The sequence below is a fragment of the Mustela lutreola genome, chromosome 1, assembly GCF_030435805.1.
Source record: "Mustela lutreola isolate mMusLut2 chromosome 1, mMusLut2.pri, whole genome shotgun sequence".
Classification (NCBI taxonomy): domain Eukaryota; kingdom Metazoa; phylum Chordata; class Mammalia; order Carnivora; family Mustelidae; genus Mustela; species Mustela lutreola.
Window position 1 is genome coordinate 105,651,732 of NC_081290.1, and position 24,967 is coordinate 105,676,698.

The 24,967-nt window shown below is 37.9% G+C and overlaps 2 protein-coding genes across 5 annotated transcripts in view; both read left to right on the forward strand.

The window, feature by feature from the left end:
* SLC9B2 (solute carrier family 9 member B2) overlaps positions 1–7,196 on the forward strand; it is a 53,926-nt gene extending 46,730 nt beyond the window's left edge. For both annotated transcript variants that reach the window (XM_059171838.1, XM_059171832.1), the window contains one exon: positions 1,740–7,196. In XM_059171838.1, coding sequence (XP_059027821.1) covers positions 1,740–1,961 — 222 coding nt within the window. In that variant the 3' untranslated portion in view covers positions 1,962–7,196. The remainder of the gene's footprint in view (positions 1–1,739) is intronic.
* Positions 7,197–8,863: 1,667 nt separating this feature from the next.
* The window catches only part of SLC9B1 (solute carrier family 9 member B1), a 66,546-nt gene continuing 50,442 nt past the window's right edge, over positions 8,864–24,967 (forward strand). The window contains exons 1-3 of one of the 3 annotated variants that reach the window (XM_059171868.1): positions 8,864–9,014; positions 9,259–9,388; positions 10,025–10,259. The gene's annotated coding sequence lies outside the window, so the exon portion shown is untranslated. The remainder of the gene's footprint in view (positions 9,015–9,258; positions 9,389–10,024; positions 10,260–24,967) is intronic. The other 2 variants (XM_059171859.1, XM_059171850.1) reach the window with 2 other exon arrangements.

Genomic DNA, 24,967 nt, shown 5'->3' on the forward strand with positions numbered 1-24,967 from the left:
AAAGACAACTATCATATGATCTCCCTGATATGGGGAATCTGAGAGGCAAAGCAGGGGTTTGGGAGGTAGGGAAGGGAAAAATGAAACAAGATGGGATCAGAAGGGAGGCAAACTATAAGAGACTCTTAATCTCACAAAACAAACTGAGGGTTGCCGGGGGAAGAGGGGTAGGGAGAGGGTGATTGGGTTATGGACATTGGGGTGGGCATGTGCTTTGGTGAGTGCTGTGAAGTGTGTAAACCTGGCGATTCACAGACCTCTACCCCTGGGGCTAATAATACATTATATGTTAACTTTTAAAAAGTCAAAAAAAAATGAATACTGTGAGGTTAGTAGTACAATAAGTGGAACAGTTTCTCCCTCAGAGTATCTTTAGCTTCCTTGCTACCTCTGGTAACTTTAGTGGATAAATATCAAAATAATCACTCTAATAACTTTGGTATGAGGGATGAGTTCCTAAACATTAAAATTTGAAAGATGGCACTCTCCTGCTACCAAAGCCAGTATAAAATAAGGAAATGTTATCAAGAACATGTTGAATAATGCATGTTCATCTTCATTATTACAACAATAATGCATGTTGTAAAGAAGGCTGAAAAACTATCTGTACAGTAATATGAACAGCTGAAACTCAAGAGTTCTATAATAGAAGAGTATATTCAGATATTTGTGGGCAATTAGTAGTCTCTGCCATTGTTTCATGCATACTGATATTTTCTCTTCTGTTTCATTGTCCTAGAGGCTAACGTTGTTGTGTTCTGTGGAACAAGGGAGTAACCAGATTGTTTAATATATTATTTCCAGGGCACCTGGGTGGCTCAGTCTTTAAGCATTTACCTTTGGCTCAGGTCATGATCCCAGGGTCCTGGAATAGAGACCCATATCCAGCTTGCTACTGGGCAGGAAGCCTACTTTCCCTCTCTCACTCCCCCTGCTATGTTCCTGCTCTTGCTGTCTCTCTCTCTGTCAAATAAATAAATAAAATCTATATATATATATAGATATGTATATATCTATAGATATAGATATAGATATGCATATATGTTATTTTCCGATGTACATTAATGTTGCATTTTGCCTGTAAAAGAGAATAAAAATTTTCATGAAACTTTCCAAAAGAATTAAATCTTAAATAAAATATTTTACCAACTCCTGAGGCAGAAATTAACTAAATGCCTAATAAGATTAACTTCAGGTATTGAAGGAGCTTCTTATTGTCAAGTTTCATGATGTTTAATTAGTTAGCCTCTAAAAGAAGTACCTATTCTTATGGGTTGTTTTTTTGTTGTTTGTTTGTTTGTTTCATTTAAAACTTTACCATCTTCCAGTATCACTGCATTTTTTCATCTTTTTTTTTCTTACTTTGAAATTAGTAAAGATAGAAGAATAAGATGACCAGTAACTCTCATCTTTACTCAGGTGGAATTTAGTATATATGGTATCATGTTCTAGTTAATTAATATCGTGAGTCTGACTTTGCCTTGTGTTTTGACATATATTTGCCTGATATTTTTGTAGCCCTACCTTATGCAAATAGGTACATATAAATCATTATTCTTTCCCCAAGCAGGGAGAGTTTTCAAACAACCAAAACACTGCAGTATACTTTGAAAGAAGACTAATAGAACTTTCTTAGCTGAGCAAAAGAACAGTAATTTGTTTTTGCAAATGACAAAATAATTCAGCTTTTCTCTATGCACTTGTCTTATGTTTCCATTGTTACCTTTAAACTTTTATAGGCTGCCATAGGATCTGTGGCTTTGGACACAGCAAGATCACATGGAGAGAAACAGTTAGAAGAATATGGAATGGATGTGTTGACAGTGGCATTTTTGTCCATCCTCATCACAGCCCCAATTGGAAGTCTACTCATTGGTTTGCTGGGTCCCAGGCTTCTCCGGAAAGCTGAACATCAAAATAAAGGTGAAGAAGTTCAGGAAGAGACCTCTATACAAGTTTAGAGGTGAAAAGAGACAAAGCTGAGTGTAATGATTAGAAAGCTGCTGCCAGAAACTTCTTTTACCAACTAGCGAAGTCTATGTTATCTAGATGCATATTGAGATATGTAATGTTTAAGCTTTAAATGTAATAGAACCAAAAGTGTGGCTATTTCTTTAAAGAGCATTTTTAGCCGTCCTTTTCATGTCAGTGGTAATATTCTACATCTCCAACCTAATTTCTTGACCTCTCTTTTTTTTTTTTTCAAATACCTCTTAATTGTGTATCTTACATTGTTTAGTAAAATGTACTACCACAATTTATTTTTTTGAGATTTTACCTATTTATTTGACAGAGACACAGCAAGAGAGAGAACACAAGCAGGGGAGTGGGAGAGGGAGAAGCAGGCACCCCACTGAGCAGTAAACCAGATGCTGGGCTTGATCCTAGGACCCTGGGATCATGACCTGAGCCAAAGGCTGATGCTTAAAGACTGAGCCACCCAGGCTCACCACTACCACAATTTAAAATTAACATGGAAAAGATCAAGTTCAGTATCCTGTTCTACTAACCAACAGCTTGATTTAACTTACTGTTACTGTCATAATTTCATGATTCATGGTCATCTGACCACTCAAACCTTGAAATGTTTTGGACTCCTCTATACTTTTTTATTTTTAAATACCATAATGCAACACTTCATCAGTTTCTACTCCCACTTTTTGTGCCAATCTGCCTCTTCTCCATTTTGACCTCTCTTGTTACCCTTCTGTGAATTATTTTAACTGATTGGTCCCACCAAAGTTTTCAAGTGTGCCAAGTGTCTTCATTGGCTCTTCCTCTTGCACCTATCTAAAGACCTTATCCTTTCTCCTAACTGACAACACAGAGTCTCCCATTTTAGCAGCGCTTCTGAGTTTGCCTTCCCCTGAGGAGTGCCCTGGTTCAGCCCTTTCTTATTTGTTTCTTGTGACCCATATCTTCAGGCTCTTCCTTTGCTGTAGGTGAGAGATAACTGTCAAATTTATGCCCACCTCATAAACGAAATATTAATTAGAGTAAGGTAAACTGCTATAATGAGAAACCAAAAAATATAGAACTTAAAATAGAAATTTATTTCCCTTTCGTGAAACTGGCTGACTGGTTGATGCTGTCATGATTAGTCAGTTCATGGTTTTCCTTAGAGACCCATGTCCTTCTATCTTGAGGCTCTGACATGTCTTAAGCCCTAAGACAGGTTAAAGATGAATGTCTCCCATGTCTCCTTTCTAGACTTCAGGAAGAAGTGGAGAGGGTGAATCCAAAGCAAGCAATTTATTTTTGAGTAAATGATGTGAATTTGGCCATATATCTCCTCTTACATTCTACTGGTGATGACCACACCCAGCTCTGAAGAGGTCTGATAGTATTACCTCCCACTAAGCATCCTTTAGTGAGATTCTTAGGAGTAAGAAAAGTTCAGATTTGGGAGACAGAGGTACCATTGTATGGAATGTTACCATCACTTAGTAATATAATCTTGCATGTTAGCAGGCTTTCTAAAGATAGTACCTTAAACTGAAAGAGTGATTTCTATGGCAAGATTTTCAACCATTGTGGCATGCTTACAGAGAAGACAGTAGAAGAAAGGCTTATCTACATAGGTCACATTTTATCCCACTTACTCAACAGACCATCTTTGCTTTAATGTATCATCTTTAAATTCTCTTTGACTCTAGATCAATTTCTGCCTAGTTGCTAGAATAATTATATTTGAATATAGTTCACAGTGTTTTTCATGGTGTATGTATCCCTGAAGCATTTATTACTTACTCGTCATATCCCTGAACTCAGAACTCTTTAACCCAGAATCCAAAGTTCAGTCTAATCTTAAAGTAGATATTAAAATGTGTGAAATGAATAGATTATAAATATTCTGATACTACCAAGATGATTTGCATAAAGCCTATCCATTCCTCTTTTGTCCTTAGACTGCTGTTCCAGATCCTTTCTCCATGACTTTTACCTCTATTTAAAAGCAGCTTAATTTTTATTAAGCTTACATATTATGAAGCCATAACAGTTTCATTTTTACATCAGCCTGATGTTGGTTACTCTGTGGTACTGTGTTTTCTTCTAGTTCATGCTCTTTATTTGGATTGTATTAATTTACACAAAAATTCAGATAGATATTTCAAACTGAACTTAATTGGTTAGGTGTACATTGGTGGCAGCAACATAAAGCCAATGTTCATCTGGTTCTCTCTTTTGACAGGCTCTAAAACCAGATTCATTCAACAAAGACTTAATGGAAGTTTTTGATGACCTAAGCACATCATCAAAACTGCTATTGTTCCTGTCCTTAAGGATCTGTCAGTCTGATGGAGGAGACAGATAAGAGATTTCAAAACAGTATGATAAGTGCTATAAAGCAGCAAATATGGGAGTCAAGAAAGCTCATAACAGGAGCACCCACCTAACCCAGGGGTAGTGTAGTTTAGGCACAGCTTCCAGAGAAAATAGGGTCTTGGCTAGGATGTGGGAGATGATTAAGACTTAGACAGCAAAAGGCATGTGACCCAGAAGGGTGCTGCAGTTAGTGCTAGGTCCCACATTCTCCAATAGTTTTTGAGGCTCCAAACGCTTATTAACTTATTAAAAAAATACAAACGCTTATTAACTTATAAAAAATACAACTGGTATAAGTAAATAAGAATGTTGTTATAAATAGTCAAGACCCCAAAGAAGAATGAGAAGTGGAAATTCACAGTGTAGAAAGGGCAGAAGAAGCCATTTAGCCACTACCAATAGCCTGTTGCATTTTGGAGAGCATGCAGCGAGTTCTCCTTCTCCTCAGTGAGCAGCCACCATCTAAATCTCTAAATGTCCAGTATGGGCCTGTGCAGGGCTCACCATTGAAGCCTCAGGTTTATCACCACATTGTGAGTCACAGCTGTCCACTTGGTTGGTGAACTCAGAGTTAACCTGATATAGAGTGTTGACTCAGGTCAACCAAACCTACCCAACCCCAACCACAGATAGAAACAATTACTCTAACCCCTGAGTCCCTATAAAAGGGATGTATGTATCCTACAAAAGGGATATATATAAAAGAGAAGATACTTCTGTCAGAACACTTATAACTCTTTTTTCAGTTTGTCTACATTCTTGTCTCCTATGAAATCAGCTCCTTAGGAGTGAGAGCCTTGTCTTGGTTATCTTTGGACCCTCACTAGTTTGCACATGGCATGAAATACAGTAAGCAATTAATAAACATTTATTGGCTGAATTGCTGAGGGGATCCTCTTCCAGTATAGAAAACCACTTGCCGGGGCACCTGGGTGACTCAGTGGGCTAAGCCTCTGCCTTCAGCTCAGGTCACGGTCTCAGGGTCCTGGGATCAACCCTGGCATCGGGGCTCTCTGCTCATTGGGGAGCCTTTTTCCCCCTCTCTCTCTCTGCCTGCCTCTCTGCCTACTTGTGATCTCTCTCTCTGCCAAATAAATAAAACAAAATAAAATCTTTAAAAAAAAGAAAACCACTTGCCACATAATAGTTCAGATCTTAGTCTCCTTGCTCTGTCTTAGTCTCTTTGGGCTGCTATAAAAGATACCACAGACTGAGTGACTTAAACAACACACAATTATTTTCTCATAGTTCTGAAGGATGGAAGTCCAACATGAGGGTGCTAGCATAATCAGGTTCTACTGAGGGCTCTCTTCTGAGCTTGCTTATGGCCTCTTTCTTGCTATGTTCCCACGTGGTAGGGAAAGAGATGAGAATGGGGTGGGAGAGGGGGAGTATGTACACTCTCTGGTATCTTTTCTTACAAGCACACGAATCCCATCATGAGGGCCCCACCCTCATGACCTCACCTAATCCTAATAACCTCCAAAGGCCCCATCTCACAGAACAGCACCTCGGGGATTAGGGTTTCAACATACGAATTTGGGGAAAACAGTCCACAACAAGGAGGTCATACTTCAAGAACACTTCTAAAAAAATTACTATAAGTACTTGTTCTACCATGTCCTTTTTTCTCTAGGATCAGTTCCATCCATCTCTCCTCCAAGAGGTTTTTTTGTTTTTTTATTTGGGGGGGCGTGGCTGATTAGGTTTCAGCTCTAAATTGTTTTCACATTCCAGTATTTTTCTCTCTTTTTAACTCCAGATAACCTTGATTGGACCTGGGTGTCCTTAAAGTTTCCTCAGCCACATATTTGCAAATGATCTCATCCTTTACGCTCTTTAAAAATAGTATTTTTTTCCTGATTGCAAGATAAGACATTTTCACCGCAAAAAATTTAGAGCACAGGAAAGTACAAGGAACAAAACTGAAACTACTCAATGTAAACATCCACTTTATTTTCATTCTTTTACATTTTACTCTTGCAGTTCAAAGGATGTCTTAAAGATACATCATCCACTGAATTAGGTGAAAGGCATCATAAATACTTTATATTTGACTTCTGTGAAGATATACAGATTGAAGAACTTTTATTGTATATAATGAATATTGAACTTTCCAAATACTCATTCAGTCACCTGGTAATTGTCAAATATTCATTTTGCAATGAATAAAACTGACAAATCCTTACCTTCATGGAGCTTATGTTTTAAAATCCATTCATTCACTCACTCAGAATGCACTCATAATACTCTACTAGATGCCAGGAATTATGCTAAATACCCAGGAATTCAGCAATGGCCAAGATGTTCAAGGGCTCTGCTTAATGGAACTTGATTTCTAGTGGGAAATGGACACTGTAGAGAATACAAATATGAATAAGACATGATACTTTTCTTCAAGAATTGGATCTTCAATTTAAATTGATGTATTAATATTAGAGAGTAAGAAGAAGAAGGAGAGAACGAGGTCATGAATGGGCATATTAGGAAAGTTTGAAATAGTAAAGACTGGAATATAATAAAAATTGGCACTTAAGGTTGATAAAGAAAATTAGTGACAGGAGGATTGGAAAAGAAAATCGACAGTTAAATTGTACCAAATAGATCACTGACCACATTTCTATCTTTATTACTTGATCACCTTTCAATTTATTGCTTCCCAATGTACAAAACCATTTATATAGAAGACATTTTTAAAGCAATTTTTATCATGTCAAATTTAGTGAAAAATGCTATCATTAATAAGTTTCTCTTCATTCCTCAAAAGTGTTTTGTTTTCAATGACATGGTTGCAATCATGTAATCAACTTCATTATTAAGTTACTATTGAGTTTTTATAAGAAAATGCATCAATGTTTTTTGAACCATTATTAAATTTTCATCATGTTATCTTTAAATAAATGAAGGACATTATTTTTTAAATCTTTCAGAACATTGTATTTCTAGATGAATAGTTTATGTAGTTCTTTGTAAGCAGTGGGAATTGCTTTGCAATTTAGGAGTAGGTAACACAGGTTTTAGTTGTTGAGCCCAAATTAAATCTGGCTTGAGCCTTCCGATGAGAATTCCAAAATCCCACTTGTTGATGTGCCTCCATCCTCCTTAGATGGACCCTAAAGCACTAAACTCTTCAGTAGTTCATTGCATCTGGAGCACAGAGCATGGCCCTGGAGGCTATCAGACTCCTCTCAAAAGCCTTCCTAACCAACGCTACCATTTTGACCGCCACCAGTACCCTGTTTTTCACTTCGCTGCCAGGAGAACAAAGCATTTCCCTAATGCTATAATCACAAAAAATCTGGTCTACTCTCCTGAAACAAGGGAGAAAATAACTTTCAGTCCTTGCTGGAATGCATACACCATGCTAAAGATGAAGATTTTTTTTTATCACCCAATAAAGAACTGTAATTTAAGTCAGATTTTAAAGGATAAATAAGAAAAAGGGAAAGAGAACACGCTTGATCGCTTGATAGAATAACTTTAGGGGCGCCTGCGTGAGTCGGTTAAACGTCCTACTCTTGATTCCGGCTATCGTGATCTCAGGGTCTGGGATGGAGCGCCTCCTAGGGCTGGAGCCTGCCTGGGATTCTCTCTCCCTCCGCCCTGCCTCCATTCCTCACCCACCCCGACCCCCACTCCTAGGCATACACTCTCTCTTTCTCTCAATAATAATAATAATAATAATAATAATAACTTCAAAAAAACCCCACATAGGCTAAAAGGATTACAGTGTGTGCAGGAGTTGAAGTTCTTTGGAGTAGCAGGAGCAAAGTTAGACAAGGGCAGTTTATAAGAAATTTGGACTTAATCCAATGACAGTTGTTTATCATCTTTTAGGAATCTTGGAGATTCCATCAGAGGAGGTTTAGGATTAAGAATCCAAAGCTTCTAGGGGCCCACCCTCAACTAGAGTAGCTCTGCTTTCGTTTCATAAGAAGGTCTCCACATAAGATTTCATGGGGGGAAAAAATAGGTTTTTGGTAATAACAGGACACTGAGTGTTTGCTTTGTACCAAGCCCTGCTCCAGACACTTGTCTTGTATCAGTTCATTTTTCTCACACCACCAGCAACCACGTCCTCTACAGCAGAGAAAACGGAAGCTCGGGCCGGCTACGTATTTGTCTGTCATCCCATAGCTATAGAGTGGCAGTGCTGAAATTTGAGCCCAGACAGTCTTAACCACAGAGACTATTCTCTTTTACAACTGATATTTCAGCTGACTGAAGAGGAAACATATTGTGAGTTGTGACAAGTCACTTCTGGCGGGTGCCGCCGCCTGGTGCTGCTTTTTGGCTGAAGGGCCCTGTGATGTCTACCCTGTCCCTGGACTTTGACAACCCAATAGATCAATATTCACAAGAGACGTGGAAAGGAAAGGGTCGAACAAACTGACAGCACACCAGTCGGTTCCAGCAAACCCCAAAACCCTCACCTCCGCAGGCCAGAGCTCCCACCACGCCGCTCAATGGCGCTTCCGTCACTAGCCCCGCCCCGCCCCGCCAGGCCCCGCCCGGACCCCGCCCCGCCGCCCTCCGGGGAGCCAGCGGCGGTAAGCTCGGCCCTAGCGGCCCGCGCGAGGGTTGGGTCTCGGCGGCCTTCTCCCGCCCGCGCGGCGCGTGGTGTACGCGGCGGTTGCTGGGCGCCAGGGCTGCTCCCGGGGTAGCGAGGGATGCTGAAGGAATTGTAGGTACGGTCCATTTTTCTCAACTCTCTCCCTTTCCAGGCCCTTGGGCACTCCTGGTCCCTGGTCTCCCGCGGTCCTGCCCTTCCTGCGGACCTGAGGAATTCCTTACCTCCCGCTGCTGCAGGATGCGTAGCTCCGAGGCTGGGGAAACAGCCACGAACCCTCTCCCTGACTCGTTGCTGTACTCCCTCATCCCACATCTCTTCTTTATTCTTTCCCTTCTTCCTCTGTTTCTCTCGTTTTGCAGGTAATTCGCAAGTAAGAAAAAAGAGGTCTGTCAGTCAAGATTGACTGCAAAAGTAATTTTATTAAGGGCAGACTGTTGTACAAACGGTGACTATCTGCAGATGAACCTTAACATGCTCTTGTGACTGGAGGTGTGTTCCAGGATTCGTTGCTTATTATCCCTGGAAGACCTTCCTCCCTAATTTACCCTCCTCGCGTTCCCCCGGCCCCAGCCCCTTTCTGTTGGCTTTATCACAGGGGACAAGCCCCTTAGATCAATGCTTTTGAAGGATTAAGGACAGTTGTTGCACAGGGACCAGGTGTCCAGTTCATCATTCAGGAGTGGTAAGAGCTCTGCAGGCCCTACCAAGTCCCTGACACCCCTCGATGTGTGCCCTAGAGTCTGTGAAAAATTAGATGGTGCAATGGGAGAGGAGCACTTGACCCCCATACTCCCTAATTTTCCATGAGGATAAATAGAATTGATATTTGTGCGACAGCACTGTGGAAAAGTAACACTTGTTACTATCGCAACTAAAGAATTCATGACCCCGGATGGTGTAGTTACTATGTGCCTATGAAAAGGGCATTCATATTTATTGCCTTCTGTGAGTACCAAAATTTATATAGCTTTTTATCAGTTGGCTCTTGTCATGAGCTCCCACCCATTACCAGACAAAAGGAAAGAGGCTTGTGCAGTAGGGGTACTATATAAATAACATGTTTATGCTACCTCTCATTTTGTACATTATTTGCATATTCATATGCTGTTTATACATTTCTGTCAGATGGAGTTGGCTCACAAAATTCCAGTTTACTGAAGAGGGAACTAAACACAGATTAAACAGTACCTGAACTTAGTATAATATACATTCAGTAAATATTGAAGGAATAAATGGATGAGATCCTCAAGGAGTCATGCCTTATACACCTTTGTAGTCCCTGGACGCAGAGCCAAGTCTAGCTCCAGGAAGTTCGCAAATGTGAGAGAGGTTGAGTGACTCACTCAGGAACGGGAGTTCAGTAAGTATCCTTACGGAGCTACTATTTTGCCATTATTCGGAATAAATGGTAAAAAAAGACTGGCAAGATCCCCGTTCTCATGGAACTTAAAATTTAGTGAAAAGGGAAACAAGATACGAACAAGGAAAATTTGGATAATGTTAAGTGACTTGAAGAAGTAAAACAGTATGAAGTGAGAGAGATACTGGGGAAGAAGTTGCTTTAGATTTATTTGTTATGGAAGGGCTCTCCAAAGAGCTAACATTTGTACTGAGACCTCAGTGATGTAAAAAAGCCAACCACAGAAATATTAAGGATCAGAGCACTGCAGTTAAAGGACACTCCAATTGCAGAAATCTTACAGTAGGAAAGAGCTTGGCTCTTTCAGGGAACACCATAAGATTTCTGTAGCTGGAATATGGATAAAGTGGTGTAATATGACTTTAATGAGATAAGTAGGAGCCAAATCACATAGGGCTTTGAATAGGTCATGGGGATCTATCTACCCATGGAATAAGTTTGGAATTCATTTAAAGTGTGATGATAAACAAGCAGGGAGTTTTCTGGAAGGGAGTAATATAATCTGATTTACATTGAAAAAAAGATGTGTTCTTCCTGTTATGTGGTTAATGTATCATAGGGATTGGGGGAAAAGAGTAGTAGCAGAAGATAGTTGTGATCCAGGAAGAAATGACAGTAGTTTGGTCTTAAGTGGTATAAGAAGTGGATGGGTATGAAATGTATTTGTAGGCAGAACCTACAGACTTGATGATGATACGAATATTGGGGTTAGAAAAAAAGAGAAGCTCCTAGGCTCTTCTCTTTAATTTGAGTGGATGGTTGTGCCATATACCAAATGAAAAAGACTAAAGAAGAAAATGTGTGTGTGTGTGTGTATGTGTGTGGGGGGGGGGAGGGTTTTTACTTTGCTCACCTTCAGTTTGATATGTTTATTAGAAATCCAAAGTAAGTCCTGTGTCTTGAGTTCTGTGTAAGGAACCAAAGATACAAAGTTGAGATTTATCAGCACATAGAAAAAAACTGCCTGGAGAAAGTGTATTCATAGAAAGCATTCCAATGATTAGAGGTAAAGCAGAAGAAAAGAAGCAAGCAAAGGAGATGGTGAAGGAGTAGCTCAGGAAGTAGGAAGAAAACCCAAGAATGCGGTGGCTAGTGTTATTGAAACATACTGAAAAATCAAATAAAGAGATCTGATCATTGGATTTTGGCAACATGTAGTAGTTATGTGCCTTGACAAGCAAAATGAAGAGAAAATGTAATGCGAAGAAATAAACAGCACTATAGATATCTCATGATATTTCATGAAGAAGAGTGAGAAATGTAGGTAATAGAGGAATACGTGGGGTCAAAGTAGAATTCTCAAAGATGGGAATACTGAAGTGTGTTTCTAGGCTAATGGGAATTATTCCATAGAGGAGAAAAATTATAGTATAAGAGAGAATGTGTATATTTTAAGAGTGAAGTCTTTGATAAAACAAGAGGGAATAGGATCCAGGGAATATGTAGATGTATTGGCTCAGAAACATGAACATAAAATTTATAGTAATAGGAAGAAAGGCAATGAGTATAGATAGCCATGCAGGCAGATGAATAGATTCAGTGATCTCAGGAGAGAGTTTCTGCCTGATACTGATTCTCTTTTTCTCAAGAAAGTAGAAGGTCTGAGGCTAGATCAGTAAGGAGAGAGAGGAAGAATGTTTGGGTAGAAGGTTTAAGGGGTGAGAAGAAGACATAAAATAGACATTTTATTTTATTATTTTTTTAAGACTTTATTTATTTATTTGACAGAACACAAGAACGGGGAGCAGCAGGCAGAGGGAGTGGGAGAAGCAGGCTTCCCAGAGCAAGGACCCTGATGCTGTGCTTGATTCTAGGGCCCTAGGATCATGACCTGAGCTGAAGGCAGACACCTAACTAACTGAGCCACCCAGACGCCCTAAAATATCATTCTAAAGGACAGAAGGCTGTCATACTTGCCTTGGTCTGTGTGGGCTGCTCTAACAAAATAGCATAGACTAGGTAGCTTATAAACAATTTTATTTTTCATAGTTCTAGAAGCTGGGAAGTCCAAGATCAAGGTGCTGGCAGAGTCAGTGTCTGGGGAGAACCCTATTTCTGGTTCACAGTAGTCAAAATGGAATAAGCTCTCAGGAACTTTCATCCAGGGTATTTATCCCATTCATGAGGGTTCTGTCCTCATGACCTACTCATATACCAAAGACCCCCACCTCACAATGCCATCACCTTAGGGGTTAGGATTTGAACATATGAATTTTGAGGGGACACAAATATTCAGTCAATAGCAATACTAGAAAAGCATAGAGTACATAGCTGGGTAGGATCAAGTGCCCATTTGAGATTTGTGGCCTTATTAGTGGGTAGCTGAGATAGGGTGGAGGAAAAGATCATAATAGCCAAGGAGTCATAAGACCAGACTGTTGGGAGGGTTGGCTTCCTGGTTATTAGTGATAAATTAGTGACTGAGCAAGTTCTTGAACCCAGATATCCTGACTTCCCAGCTCAATAGGTGACCATTTTATTGATAAATGACTCACAGCATTATTCTTTGGTGCCACCTCCCCTTCCAGTTAACATTAAGAAAAAAAAAAAAAAAAAAAGACTTGATTTTTTTTTTCATCCATGTTTCTAAATTCTAGATTTTCATAGGCTGCTGCTTTTTTCTCTCTTATCCCCTTTAATATTTACTTGTTAAATTTTAGGTTTGATTTTGTTGTGTGGGGGCTTTTCTTTTAACCACTTCCATCAATATGTGTTTATTAAATTGCAAAACCCTAACTCTTAAATAGTAAAGTGGGGATGAAGGATGAAATTTGGAAATCCTGTTGCCTATAGAGCTGGAATGACCAGTAATAGGGAGACTTAATTTGCATTTACTCATATAATAATAATAATAATAATAGTATATAACAATAATAGACAGCATTTGGGTAGCCTTTTGCATTTTATAATATGCTTTTTTTCTTATTTTTTTAAATTTTTTTATTTTTTTATAAACATATAATGTAATTTTAGCCCCAGGGGTATAGGTCTGTGAATCGCCAGGTTTACACACTTCACAGCATTCACCGTAGCACATACCCTCCCCAAAGTCCATAACCCCACCACCTTCTCCCGACCCCCCTACCCCCAGCAACCCTCAGTTTGTTTTGTGAGATTAAGAGTCACTTATGGTTTGTTTCCCTCCTGATCCCATCTTGTGTCGTTTCTTCTTCTTCTACCCCCCAACCCCCCACATTGCATCTCTACTTCCTCATATCAGGGAGATCATGTGATAGTTGTCTTTCTCTGAATGACTTATTTTCCTAAGCATGATACCCTCTAGTTCCATCCACATTGTCGCAAATGGCAAGATTTCATTTCTTTTGATGGCTGCATAGTATTCCATTGTTTATATATACCACATCTTTATCCGTTCATCTGTTGATGGACATCTAGGTTCTTTCCATAGTTTGACTATTGTGGACATTGCTGCTATAAACATTGAGGTGCACGTGCCCCTTCAGATCACTACGATTGTATCTTTAGAGTAAATACCCAGTATTGCAATTGTTGGGTCATAGGGTAGCTCTATTTTCAACTTTTTGAGGAACCTCCATGCTATTTTCCAGAGTGGTTGCATCCCCACCAACAGTGTAGGAGGGTTCCACTTTCTCCACACCCTCGCCAGCATCTGTCGTTTCCTGACTTGTTAATTTTAGCCATTCTGATTGGTGTGAGGTGGTATCTCATTGTGGTTTTGATTTGTATTTCCCAGATGCCAAGTGATGTGGAACATTTTTTCATGTGTCTGTTGGCCATCTGGATGTCTTCTTTGCAGAAATGTCTGTTCATGTTCTCTGCCCATTTCTTGATTGGATTATTTGTTCTTTGGGTGTTGAGTTTGCTAAGCTCTTTATAGATTTTGGATACTAGCCATTTATCTGATATGTCATTTGCAAATATCTTCTCCCATTCTGTCAGTTGTCTTTTGGTTTTGTTAACTGTTTCCTTTGCTGTGCAAAAGCTTTTGATCTTGATGAAATCCCAATAGTTCATTTTTGCCCTTGCTTCCCTTGCCTTTGGCGATGCTGCTAGGAAGATGCTGCTGCAGCTGAGGTCAAAGAGGTTGCTGCCTGTGTTCTCCTCAAGGATTTTGATGGATTCCTTTCTCACATTGAGGTCCTTCATCCATTTTGAGTCTATTTTCATGTGTGGTGTAAGGAAATGGTCCAATTTCATTTTTCTGCATGTGGCTGTCCAATTTTCCCAACACCAATTGTTGAACAGACTGTCTTTTTTCATTGGACTCTTTCCTGCTTTGTCCAAGATTAGTTGACCATATAGTTGAGGGTCTCTATTCTGTTCCATTGATCTGTGTGTCTGTTTTTGTGCCAGTACCATACTGTCTTGATGATGACAGCTTTGTAATAGAGCTTGAAGTCCAGAATTTGGCTTTCTTTTTCAATATTCCTTTGGCTATTCGAGGTCTTTTCTGGTTCCATATAAATTTTAGGACTGTTTGTTCCATTTCTTTGAAAAAAAAATGGATGGGATATTCATTTTATGTTTTTATTTTCTCTTATCTCTTTTAATTTTATAACTACCTTTTTCAGATGAGGACACTGAGGCTCAGAAAGGTTAAGGGTCTTGATCAAGGACACCTACCTAGTAAGTGGCAGAATTATTAACCACAGTGTTCTGACAACAAGTCCCATATTTTTTAGTGTAGTAGTTTGTCTCTTTGCTTTTTATACTTTATTATGTCCAAAATGATATCAAAGAAAAACAGCTAGGTAGAAAGTAATGGCTGGCAAGAGGCCTTTTACAATTCAAAAACTTTTTCTGTATGTTTAAAATTCAACAGTTAATGAGATTAGATAATTACCTACCATCTGTGTTAGGTAATTTAAAGAACTCAGAGATGATTATGAAATCACTGATTTAATCTAGTAGGGAAATGCAAGTCACTAAACAGCATTTCTTGCACCCTCTCCCAAGCACATTTTATATGTGCTTCCACAATACCCTGTATTGACTAAACTCTATGTACAAAGGAGAATGAATTCAGTACCAGTTACACAGTGGGCTGTCAGTGAATATTTGTCAAATAATAGCATGATGATAGTTAAACGAGCAATTGTAATAGTGAGATGAATGCTGTGGTAAGGGATGGATGCTGTGATAAGGATGCATCCTAAAGGGAAATTCTAAAGGGAGGAGCTCAACACTGATAGAGAGTTATTTGTACAAAAAACAGTGGTGTAGGGTTGGAAGACAATATACAGAATATATAAAGTCTCAGAGATATGAGGGTTGGCAAGTTTAAAGAACTAAAATACAGCTGAAGTTTAAAAAGCCAAGTAAAAAATGAGATTGGCAAGGACAAGTTTAGCCCTTATTAAAGTGCGTTCCATAGCTGAGTTTGAGTTTGGACATTTTTCTTCTATGGGGAGCCATTGAGAAATATTAGGCAGGAAGTTGCCATAATCATGCTATATTTTAGATTATGCTGCACTGTGGACATTAAAAAGGGAGGCCCAAGACTGGAAGTAGGGAGAACCAGTTGAAACATCATTACAGAGCTTATGGGAAAAGGGGCCTATAGCCTGGACTGGAACAGCAGCAATTTATAATGAGAGCAGTGGACAAAATTTTCAGTTACTTAGGAGCTTGTATTAACATGATTTACTAATCAGTGGATATCAGCAGGGAAGGAGAAGGAATGACTCCTTGGTTTCTAGTTTCAGCAACAGGTAGATGGTGGCTTTGTTCTCTGAAATAGGAAATTCTCTGAAGAAGGAATAGACTTAGTGGGGGAAGGTTTTGAGTTCAGTTGTGCATATATTGAGCTTAAGATGCTTGTAAACACAATGAAGTAGAGATATCCAGTAAGTACTTAAATACACTATTTAGAAACTCAACAGAGCTTCTCTAGGCAGACTCATCAGCATATTGCTCATAATTGGAGCCATGAGAATAAAATAAATTTCTTAAGAAATGTATATAGAAGAAGAAGAGAAGAGGGGATAGGGAAGAGTGCTGAGGAACCCCAACACTCAAAGGATGGATAGAGAAAAAGAAGACCAAGAAAGGACAACCAGAGAGCTAGAACGAAGGTTGGACAAGTGATAATATGATGTGAGAATTCAAAAAAAGAAAGACGACTTAGTTTTGTGCAATGCCTTATAGGAAATTCTGTTGGAAAGACCCTTAACCAATACATTTCATTTACAAAGAAGAGATGCAGTGGTAAAGTATTACAAGCAAAGAAAACAAAAAATGCATGGGAGAACAAGTAACAGTGTAATGTGACTGAAATGTAGAATCAAGAGAACTAGAGAGAAAACCATGATAGTTTGATGCCCTATCGTGGAAAACCACGGATTCTGGGTAAATTGTTGGTAACTTTACTATTTGGTGAGGAAAACCATTATGGTTAGGGCTAAGGGAAAGACAAGGATATAAAACATGTTCTGAACCCTGGAAAACCTTACCATTTTATTGTAGAAACATGATCTCGGCACCTGAAAAGAATAAAAATTCAAGATAATACCTGATTAATGAGAACAAACACCTAATACTATAGGAATTTTAACAGTGGCAAAGTCGATTTGAATTGGAGTACTCATTTAGTCCAGATTTGTATTGTCCTGATTAAATAATAATGCCAACTAGTCATTATCTTAAAAACAAAACAAAAAGTCCTGTTCTAATTTGAATGCTCTGTATAAAGAATATTCTCTTTGTAGATACAACTTTCAAATTCATTTGTTCAGAAAGGCTTATACTAAGTTTTTACTCGATGATCTTTGACATACACTCAAAAAGACTTCTTTGTATGAAAGATAACAATAGCTCCAAACATCCTAAAATAATACATGTAAATACACATTGATGCTTATGCTTTACCTAACATTCATTTAATAAATATATGTTAAATGAGCATTATGTGTCAGTAATACTTAGTGACTCTGGGCATGGGCTACATATTGAAACACACCTGAATTCAAATCCCAGTTCTGCTTTCAATGGAAGGAATAAAAGCTGCAATCTCACTTAGAATAGTTTATACTTAATTCTAAGTATTAAGATTTTTTGAAAGAAATTTCAGTTATTATGTATCCAATTATTAATACTGCTGTCAAACTTAATTGATATTTTTACATCTGTAGGGGAGAGAAATAAGGAATGATTTTAAAGCATTTGGTTAAACCACAGAGTGAATGATCCATACTTAAAAAAACTAAGAATTGGCCATAAATTTTGCTGAATGGTAGGGATAAAGTCAATAGATGTCGCCGTTGCACAATACTGCTTCAAAATGATAAACAGTATAGAGTACAAGAACACAGACCAAGGAAAGACAACTAGTTGTTTCTATTATATGATATACATACATACATACATATATACATATTTATATAAGATGTGTCGGTAGTTCCCAAGCAACATGTGTTGATATTCTCTCATGCTGTTTCTTAGTAAGTCCATAAGTGAATAGAAAGGAGAGTAGACTTAAAAGTGGCAAAAACCTTTGATCATCTAACCTCCTCCCTCTCTCCCCCATTTTACAAGTCTGGACAAGGAAGTGAAGTGACAAGAAATTGACTCAATACTATGTAGCAGAAAGCTTGGATTTCCCAACTTTATGATACCCTACTGTTTCTGTTAACATTTATAATAAAAGAGACATTCTAATAAAACCAGAGCCTCTTAAATCCATCAAAACTTTCTACCACTTTAAAAGCAAAATCTAACAATATGATAGCATCCCCCATTTCTAATAAAAATTATCAGTTGAATACCATAGCTTTTGCTATGAACTGTAAAAACATCTCACTTTATCCCCATAATAGCAAGATATGTAGTCTATATTTAATTATTTCTGTCTTATTCCAAAAAAGATTTTTTTTAAGATTTATTTATTTATTTATTTATTTGACAGAGAGAAATCACAAGTAGTCGGAGAGACAGGCAGAAAGAGAGAGAGGGAAACAGGCTCCCTGCTGAGCAGAGAGCCTGATGCGGGACTCGATCCCAGGACCCTGACATCATGACCTGAGCCGAAGGCAGCGGTTTAACCCACTGAGCCACCCAGGCGCCCCCAAAAAAGATTTTTAAGAAATTTATTGAGGGGCACCTGGATAGCACAGTCCGTTAAGCATCCCACTCTTGGTTTTGGTTCAGGTTGTTATCTCAAGGTTGTGGGATTGAACCCCTCATCATGCTCCACACTCAGCATGGAGTCCACTTGGGATTCTCTACCCCTCCCTGCCAACTCTCTTAATCTCTGTCTCAAATAAATAAAGTTTTAAAAAGAAGCTTACTGAAATAAATATATCATAAAATTAATAATGAAACTGAAGTGATCATAAAAGATACTAGAATATAAAAACCACTATTAAGTCTTCTTTTTGTTAATATATGAAAATCATGCCCTAATGTCTAGTAGAATCAGATTTGATTGGCTAGTGTCAAATTTTGTTCTGCCTTCTCTACCTGTGAGCACAAAGTAAGAAGAGTAGATAGTATTATGCTCATTAAAAGATAACCAGATACTATAATTTCCCCCAAGATCATGCAAGTAGTATATTTCTGATTTCAAAGCCCTCATTCTTTCCATTTTGCTGGCTATCCAGACGTATAATGAGAGGACTCCTAACAGGATACAGTCACTGTAACCCCTAGACACCTGGATTGCCACAATTCTGATTTATACAGGTAGGCTATTGTTTATATCAAATTTATTTTGAAAATTGCACAGAGTTGTTGACAAGATTTATTCTGTCAAGAAACTGACTCCTAAGAATTTATTAAAAGAAAAATAAATGTTAGGAGCTTATCTACATTTTAAATTACAAAATCGAGTCCCACATTGGGCTCCTTGCTCAGCAGGGAGCCTGCTTCTCCCTCTGCCTCTGCTGCCACTCTGTCTGCCTATGCTCGCTCTCTCCCCTCCTCTCTCTCTGATAAATAAATAAAATATTTAAAAAAATAATAATAAATTACAAAATTTGTATTGTATTAAGGAAATTGGCATTTGAAAAATTGATTATCTAAGAAAAAGACATCTCCAGGGGAAGTGAGAAGTCCAAAGGAAAACAGATAGGCACAATATTTAAAAAGAAAGAAGGGGGCAATGGGGAGAGAGCTAAAGCTCATATATCCTGCCTAGCCTGCTTCCGATCCCTAAATTACTCAGGTATCTGGATTTTCCTCTTTATCTTCCCCCTTTTTTGTACCAAAAATCTTTTTAAAAATCTTTAAAAATCTTAAATCTTACCTTAGCCAGGGTCCTAGCTCTCCAAACCTTCCTTTCTTCTTAACATGCAGAAATGTTTCTGTTTTTGTTGTCATTTTGAGTATGTGGCATTTTAAAATTCTCAGTTCTTGGGGCACCTCGGTGACTCAGTGGGTTAAGCATCCACCTTCAGCTCAGGTCATGATCTCAAGGTCCTGGGATCGAGCCCCACGTCGGGCTCTCTGCTCAGCAGGGACCCTGCTTCCCCCCTCCCCACTCTCTGCCTGCCTCTCTGCCTTTTTGTGATCTCTCTGTCAAAAAATAAATGGAATCTATAAAAAAATAAAATTCTCAGTTCACTCCATATTTGTTTCAAAAATATTTATTAAGTGTTTACCACATAATAGATCAAGGGTAAAACTGGTTATTGTCCCTTCTCTCGTGGAGCACACAACTTTCCAGTTCCCTCCAAGATGTAATAGGTTCACTGCAACCTCTTTTTTTCACTGCTCACAGTAAAAACTCTAGACAAAACCTGAAGAGCAACTACATGAAGATCAAAAAGTAAAAAAGCAAGTGGATTGTGAAGAAGAGTCAAAACTACAAGACTGAATTTCTTTTGCAGCTTTGACCTGAAGGCAGGCTCCAGTCATAAAACCAATGCAATGATAGCACAGGAGGCCAAAACTACAATAGAAAACCTATTTTTATGACCTGCAGATGTGGGAAAATGGAGTCTATAGTTTAAAGAGAGAATGAGGAATCCTCCTTATTGATGTTGTTTTCCTTTTGTGACTTTTCCCCATTAATTAATTAATTAATGATTTTTCCTCTATTAATGACATTATGGGCTATTACAACTCAGAGAAAAACCAGAGTTTTTCAGGTGGTCTGAAAACCATATTCAGACCAAAGAAACCAGGAAAAAAGACCTTGAGAGATAGCAGGGTATATAGGATATAGGTATATAGATATAGGAGAAGAAAAGAACTGGAGAATGAGTTTCCTTACCCATCCAGGGGCTTTGGGTCATCTCCATCTGTGCATGCATGAGACAGAACATTGAAAATAGGAACAGACTCAAAGGAACCCTAGAATTTTTAGTTAGCAGTTAGCAGAAAAAGATGTTAAAATTACTATGACTGTAAGAACTAAAACTAGGAAACTTAGAAGAAAATATAGGAGAAAACCTCATGATATTAGATTTGGCAGTGATTTCTTTGATTAGATAGCCAAAGCACAGGCAATAAAAAATATAGATACATACATTGGACTATATCAAAATTTAAAATGTTTGTGTGTTGAAAAACACCACCAACAGAGAGACAAGACAAGCCACAGAATGAGAGATTAGTGCAAATAATTGATCAGGCAAGTGATTAATATCCAGAATATATAAAGAACTCTTACAACTTGAAAACAAAAGTGAATAACACAGTTAAAAACTCGGCAAAGGGGTGCCTGGGTGGCTCAGTCACTTAAACCTCTGCCTTCAGCTGAGTTATGATCTCAGTGTCCTGGGATGGAACGCCGCATCAGGTTCCCTCCTCAGCAGTGAGTTTGCTTCTCCCCTTTCTTCCCCCTCTGTGATCTCTCTCTCTCAAATAAATAAATCTTTAAAAGAAAAACTGGGAAAAGGACTAAAATGATATTTTTTTCTTTTAAATTATTTTTATTAACATATAATGTATTATTTGCCCAGGGGTACAGGTCTGTGAATCATCAGGCAAAATAGATATTTTTCTTTTTTATTTTAATATTTTATTCATTTATTTGTCGAGAGAGATCTCAAATAGGCAGAAAGGCAGGCACAGAGAGAGAAAGGGGGAAGCAGACTCCCCGCTGAGCAGGAGAGGCAGATGTGGGGCTCAATCCCAGGACCCTGAGATCATGACCGGAGCTGAAGGCAGAGGCTTAAGCCACTGAGCCACCCAGGTGCCCCAAAATAGATACTTTTCTAAAGAAGTTATACAAATTGCCAATAAGGGCTCAAGGATGCTCATAATCATTGGAAAATGGCAATGAAAACCACAGTGAGATACCATTTCATACCCATTGGGCTGGCTATTATGAAAAACAAAGTAGCATGTGCTGCCAAGTATGTAGAGAAATCAGAACCCTTGTGCAGTACTGGTATGTATATAGGATGGTATAGGCATAGTCACTGTGGAAAACGGTGTGGCAGTTCCCCTAAAAATGAGACAATTATAATATGATCCAGCAGATTTCCTTCTGTGTATATACCCAATATAATTGAAGGCAGATACTTGAACAGTTATCTGTATATCCATGTTCTTATCAGTATTATTCACAATAGACAAAAAGTCGAAATGACACAAATATCCATCAATGAATGAATGGATAAACAAAATGTGGTATATATATACAATGGGATGTTATTTATCCTTAAAGGGGAAGGAAATTCTGATACATGTTACAACATGAATGAATTTTGAAGACATTATATTAAGTGAAATAAACCAAATGCAAAAGGACAAATATTATAGATTCCATTTATCTGAGGTACTTAAGGTACTTTAATTCATAAAGATGGAAAGTGGAATGTGGTTTCCAGGGAGTTAGGAGAAGAGAGAATGGTGAGTTAATAGGAAATTGGATACAGAGTTTCAGTTTGGGATAATAAAGTTCTGGAAATGATAGTAGTGATTGTTGCTTAATAATATGAACGTACTTGATGCCAGTGAACTGTATACTTTACAATGGTAACTTTTTTGTTATATGTATTTTATCACAATGGAAGAAGATTTTTTAATAACTATGATTAATATCAGCCAAGAACATATTATCTTCAAAGGAGCCATGGTAAGAATTAACAGTTAATGTCTCAATAGAAATCATGGGAGCCAGAATAGAGAGGAACATCTTTAAAATTCTTAAAATAACTTCTGATATGGAATTCTGTATTCAGTGAGAATAGCTTTCAAAAGTAAAGGTGAAATAAAGACACTTAAGGCAAACAAATAAGGAATGTGTTGCCAACAGATATATATTAAAACAAATATTGAGGACAGACAATACCAAGGTCAACAAGGATATAAAACTGTAAAGACAGGTTACAACTAGTGCAATAAGGAAAGAAAAAAATAAAGTATATAAAATTTAGAAAGGAAGAAATAAAACATTTGCTGACTATGTGCTTGTGTACTTAGAAATCTCAAAGAATCATTAGAATAAAGTGAATTTATCAAGGCTTAGATATAAAGTAAATAAATTAAAAATTACTTGTATTTCTGCATACCAGCAAAAAAACAAGTAATAAATTTTTTAAATGGTACCATTTGGTACATCCCAAAAAACATCAATACCTAGAAATAGGTCTAATGAAAGATATGTAAGAGCTCTACACTGAAAACTATAAACATTACTAAGGTAAACTAAAGAAAATCTAAGTATAAAGAGATACAGTGTTCAAGAATTAAAAGACTCAGTAGTGTTAAGATGTCAGTTCTCCCCAAATTGACCTACAGATTCATGCAATTTCTTTTTTTCTTTTTAATGCAACTTCTGTCAAAATTCCGCCAGAGAGAGAAAGTGTGTGTGTATAAATAGACAACATTATTCTAAAATTTATGTGGAAATATAAAGAGATAAATAGTCAATCCTACTCTGAAGGAGAACAAAACTGGAGAACTTCCAACACTAGGTAACAATTCCTATTATACAAGTACTAGTGTAGTGTTGGCATAAGAATAGACAAATAGCCAGTGGAACAGAAGAAAATGAAAAATAAATTCACATATATGTGGTCACCTGATTTACAACAAAGGTGACACTGGAATGCAATGGGTAAAGGATGATTTTTTTTTTTAAGATTTTATTTATTTATTTGACAGACAGCAAGAGAGGGAACACAAGTAGAAGTGGGAGGGGAGAAGCAGGCTTCCTGCTGAGCAGAGAGCCCGACTCAAGGACCCTGGGCCATGGGATAATGACCTGAGTCAAAGGCAGACACTTAGTGACTGAGCCACCCAGGTGGCTTTTTAATAAATGATACTAAGTCAGTTCAATATTGATACAAGAAAAAATGAATTTTACCTCTTCTCACACCATACATAAAAATCAATTCCAGATGGATCTTAGAATTAAATGTGAAAGGCAAAACATTAATGCATCTAGAAAAATATATAGAATACCCTATAAGTTTGGGGTTGGCAAAGACTTAAAAAACAATAAAGCTCTAATTATAAAGAAAAAAGATAAATTAGACTAAATTAAAATAATAATTTCTGTTCGTTCAAAGACATCATCAATGTGAAAAGACAAGCCACAGAATAGAAGACAACATTGCCTATTTATATATCAAATAAAAGATTTGATTCTGGAATACATAACTAAAAAAAATCAGTAAAAGTCTGCCAATACATTTTTTTAAATGAGCAAGAGATTTAAACTGACACTTTACTACAGAAAATATTCAAATGGCCAATAAATATGTGAAAATAATGTTAGTCACCATGAAAATGCAACTTAAGGGGCACCTGGGTGGCTCAGAACGTTAGAGCTTCTGCCTTCGGCTCAGGTCATGATCCCAGGAGGCTGGGATCAAGCCAGGCATAGGGCTCTCTGCTCAGCAGGGAGCCTGCTTCCCTTCCTCTCTGTCTGCCTGCCTCTCTGCCTACTTCTGTCAAATAAATAAAATTTAAAAAAAAAAAAAGAAAAAGAAAATGCAACTTAAATCCACAGTGCAACAGCTCCAGAATAGCTAAAAGGAAAAATATGATACCAAGGTTAACAAGGATTTAAATAGTATTAAAGAGTATTTGGTTCAAATTCCAGCTATGCCATTTGCTAGCTGTGTGATATGCGGAGTTTGAGAGGAAGGGTGGAGGATCATAAGAGGTAGGGAGGGGAAAAAATGAAACAAGATGAGACCGGGTGGGGAGACCATAAGAGACTCTTAATCTCAGGAAACAAATTGAGGGTTGCTGGGGTGGGAGGGAGGGATAGAACAGCGGGGTGATGGGCACTGGGGAGGGTATGTGCTATGGTGAGCGCTATGAATTATGTAAGACTGATGATTCACAGACCTGTACCCCTGAATAAATAATACATTATATGTTAATTTTAAAAAAACTCATAGTGTTGTGGAAATGATTCATGTTGAATGCTTAACTTAATCCAATTTGTATCAGCTTTTATATCATTTAATCCTCACAATAACCAATATATTTAGCAATAAATCATTACAGGTAAGGAAATTGAGGCCTATGGAAATAAATCACTCCTCATGGTTATTAAAAGATAAAGGGGTGAAATACATTTCTATCTCAGCTCCAAAGTCCTTACTTTTAGTTGCTCTGCTTACTACCTACAGTTCCTCTCTTGGCAGATATGTAAAGAGAGTATTTAGTAGTTGCCAGGCATAAATGTTACTTGACACAGTATCAAATTTCTCTTACAGCGGCTAACATGTACATTTATTGTTCAGACTCCTTATCTAGGTTTT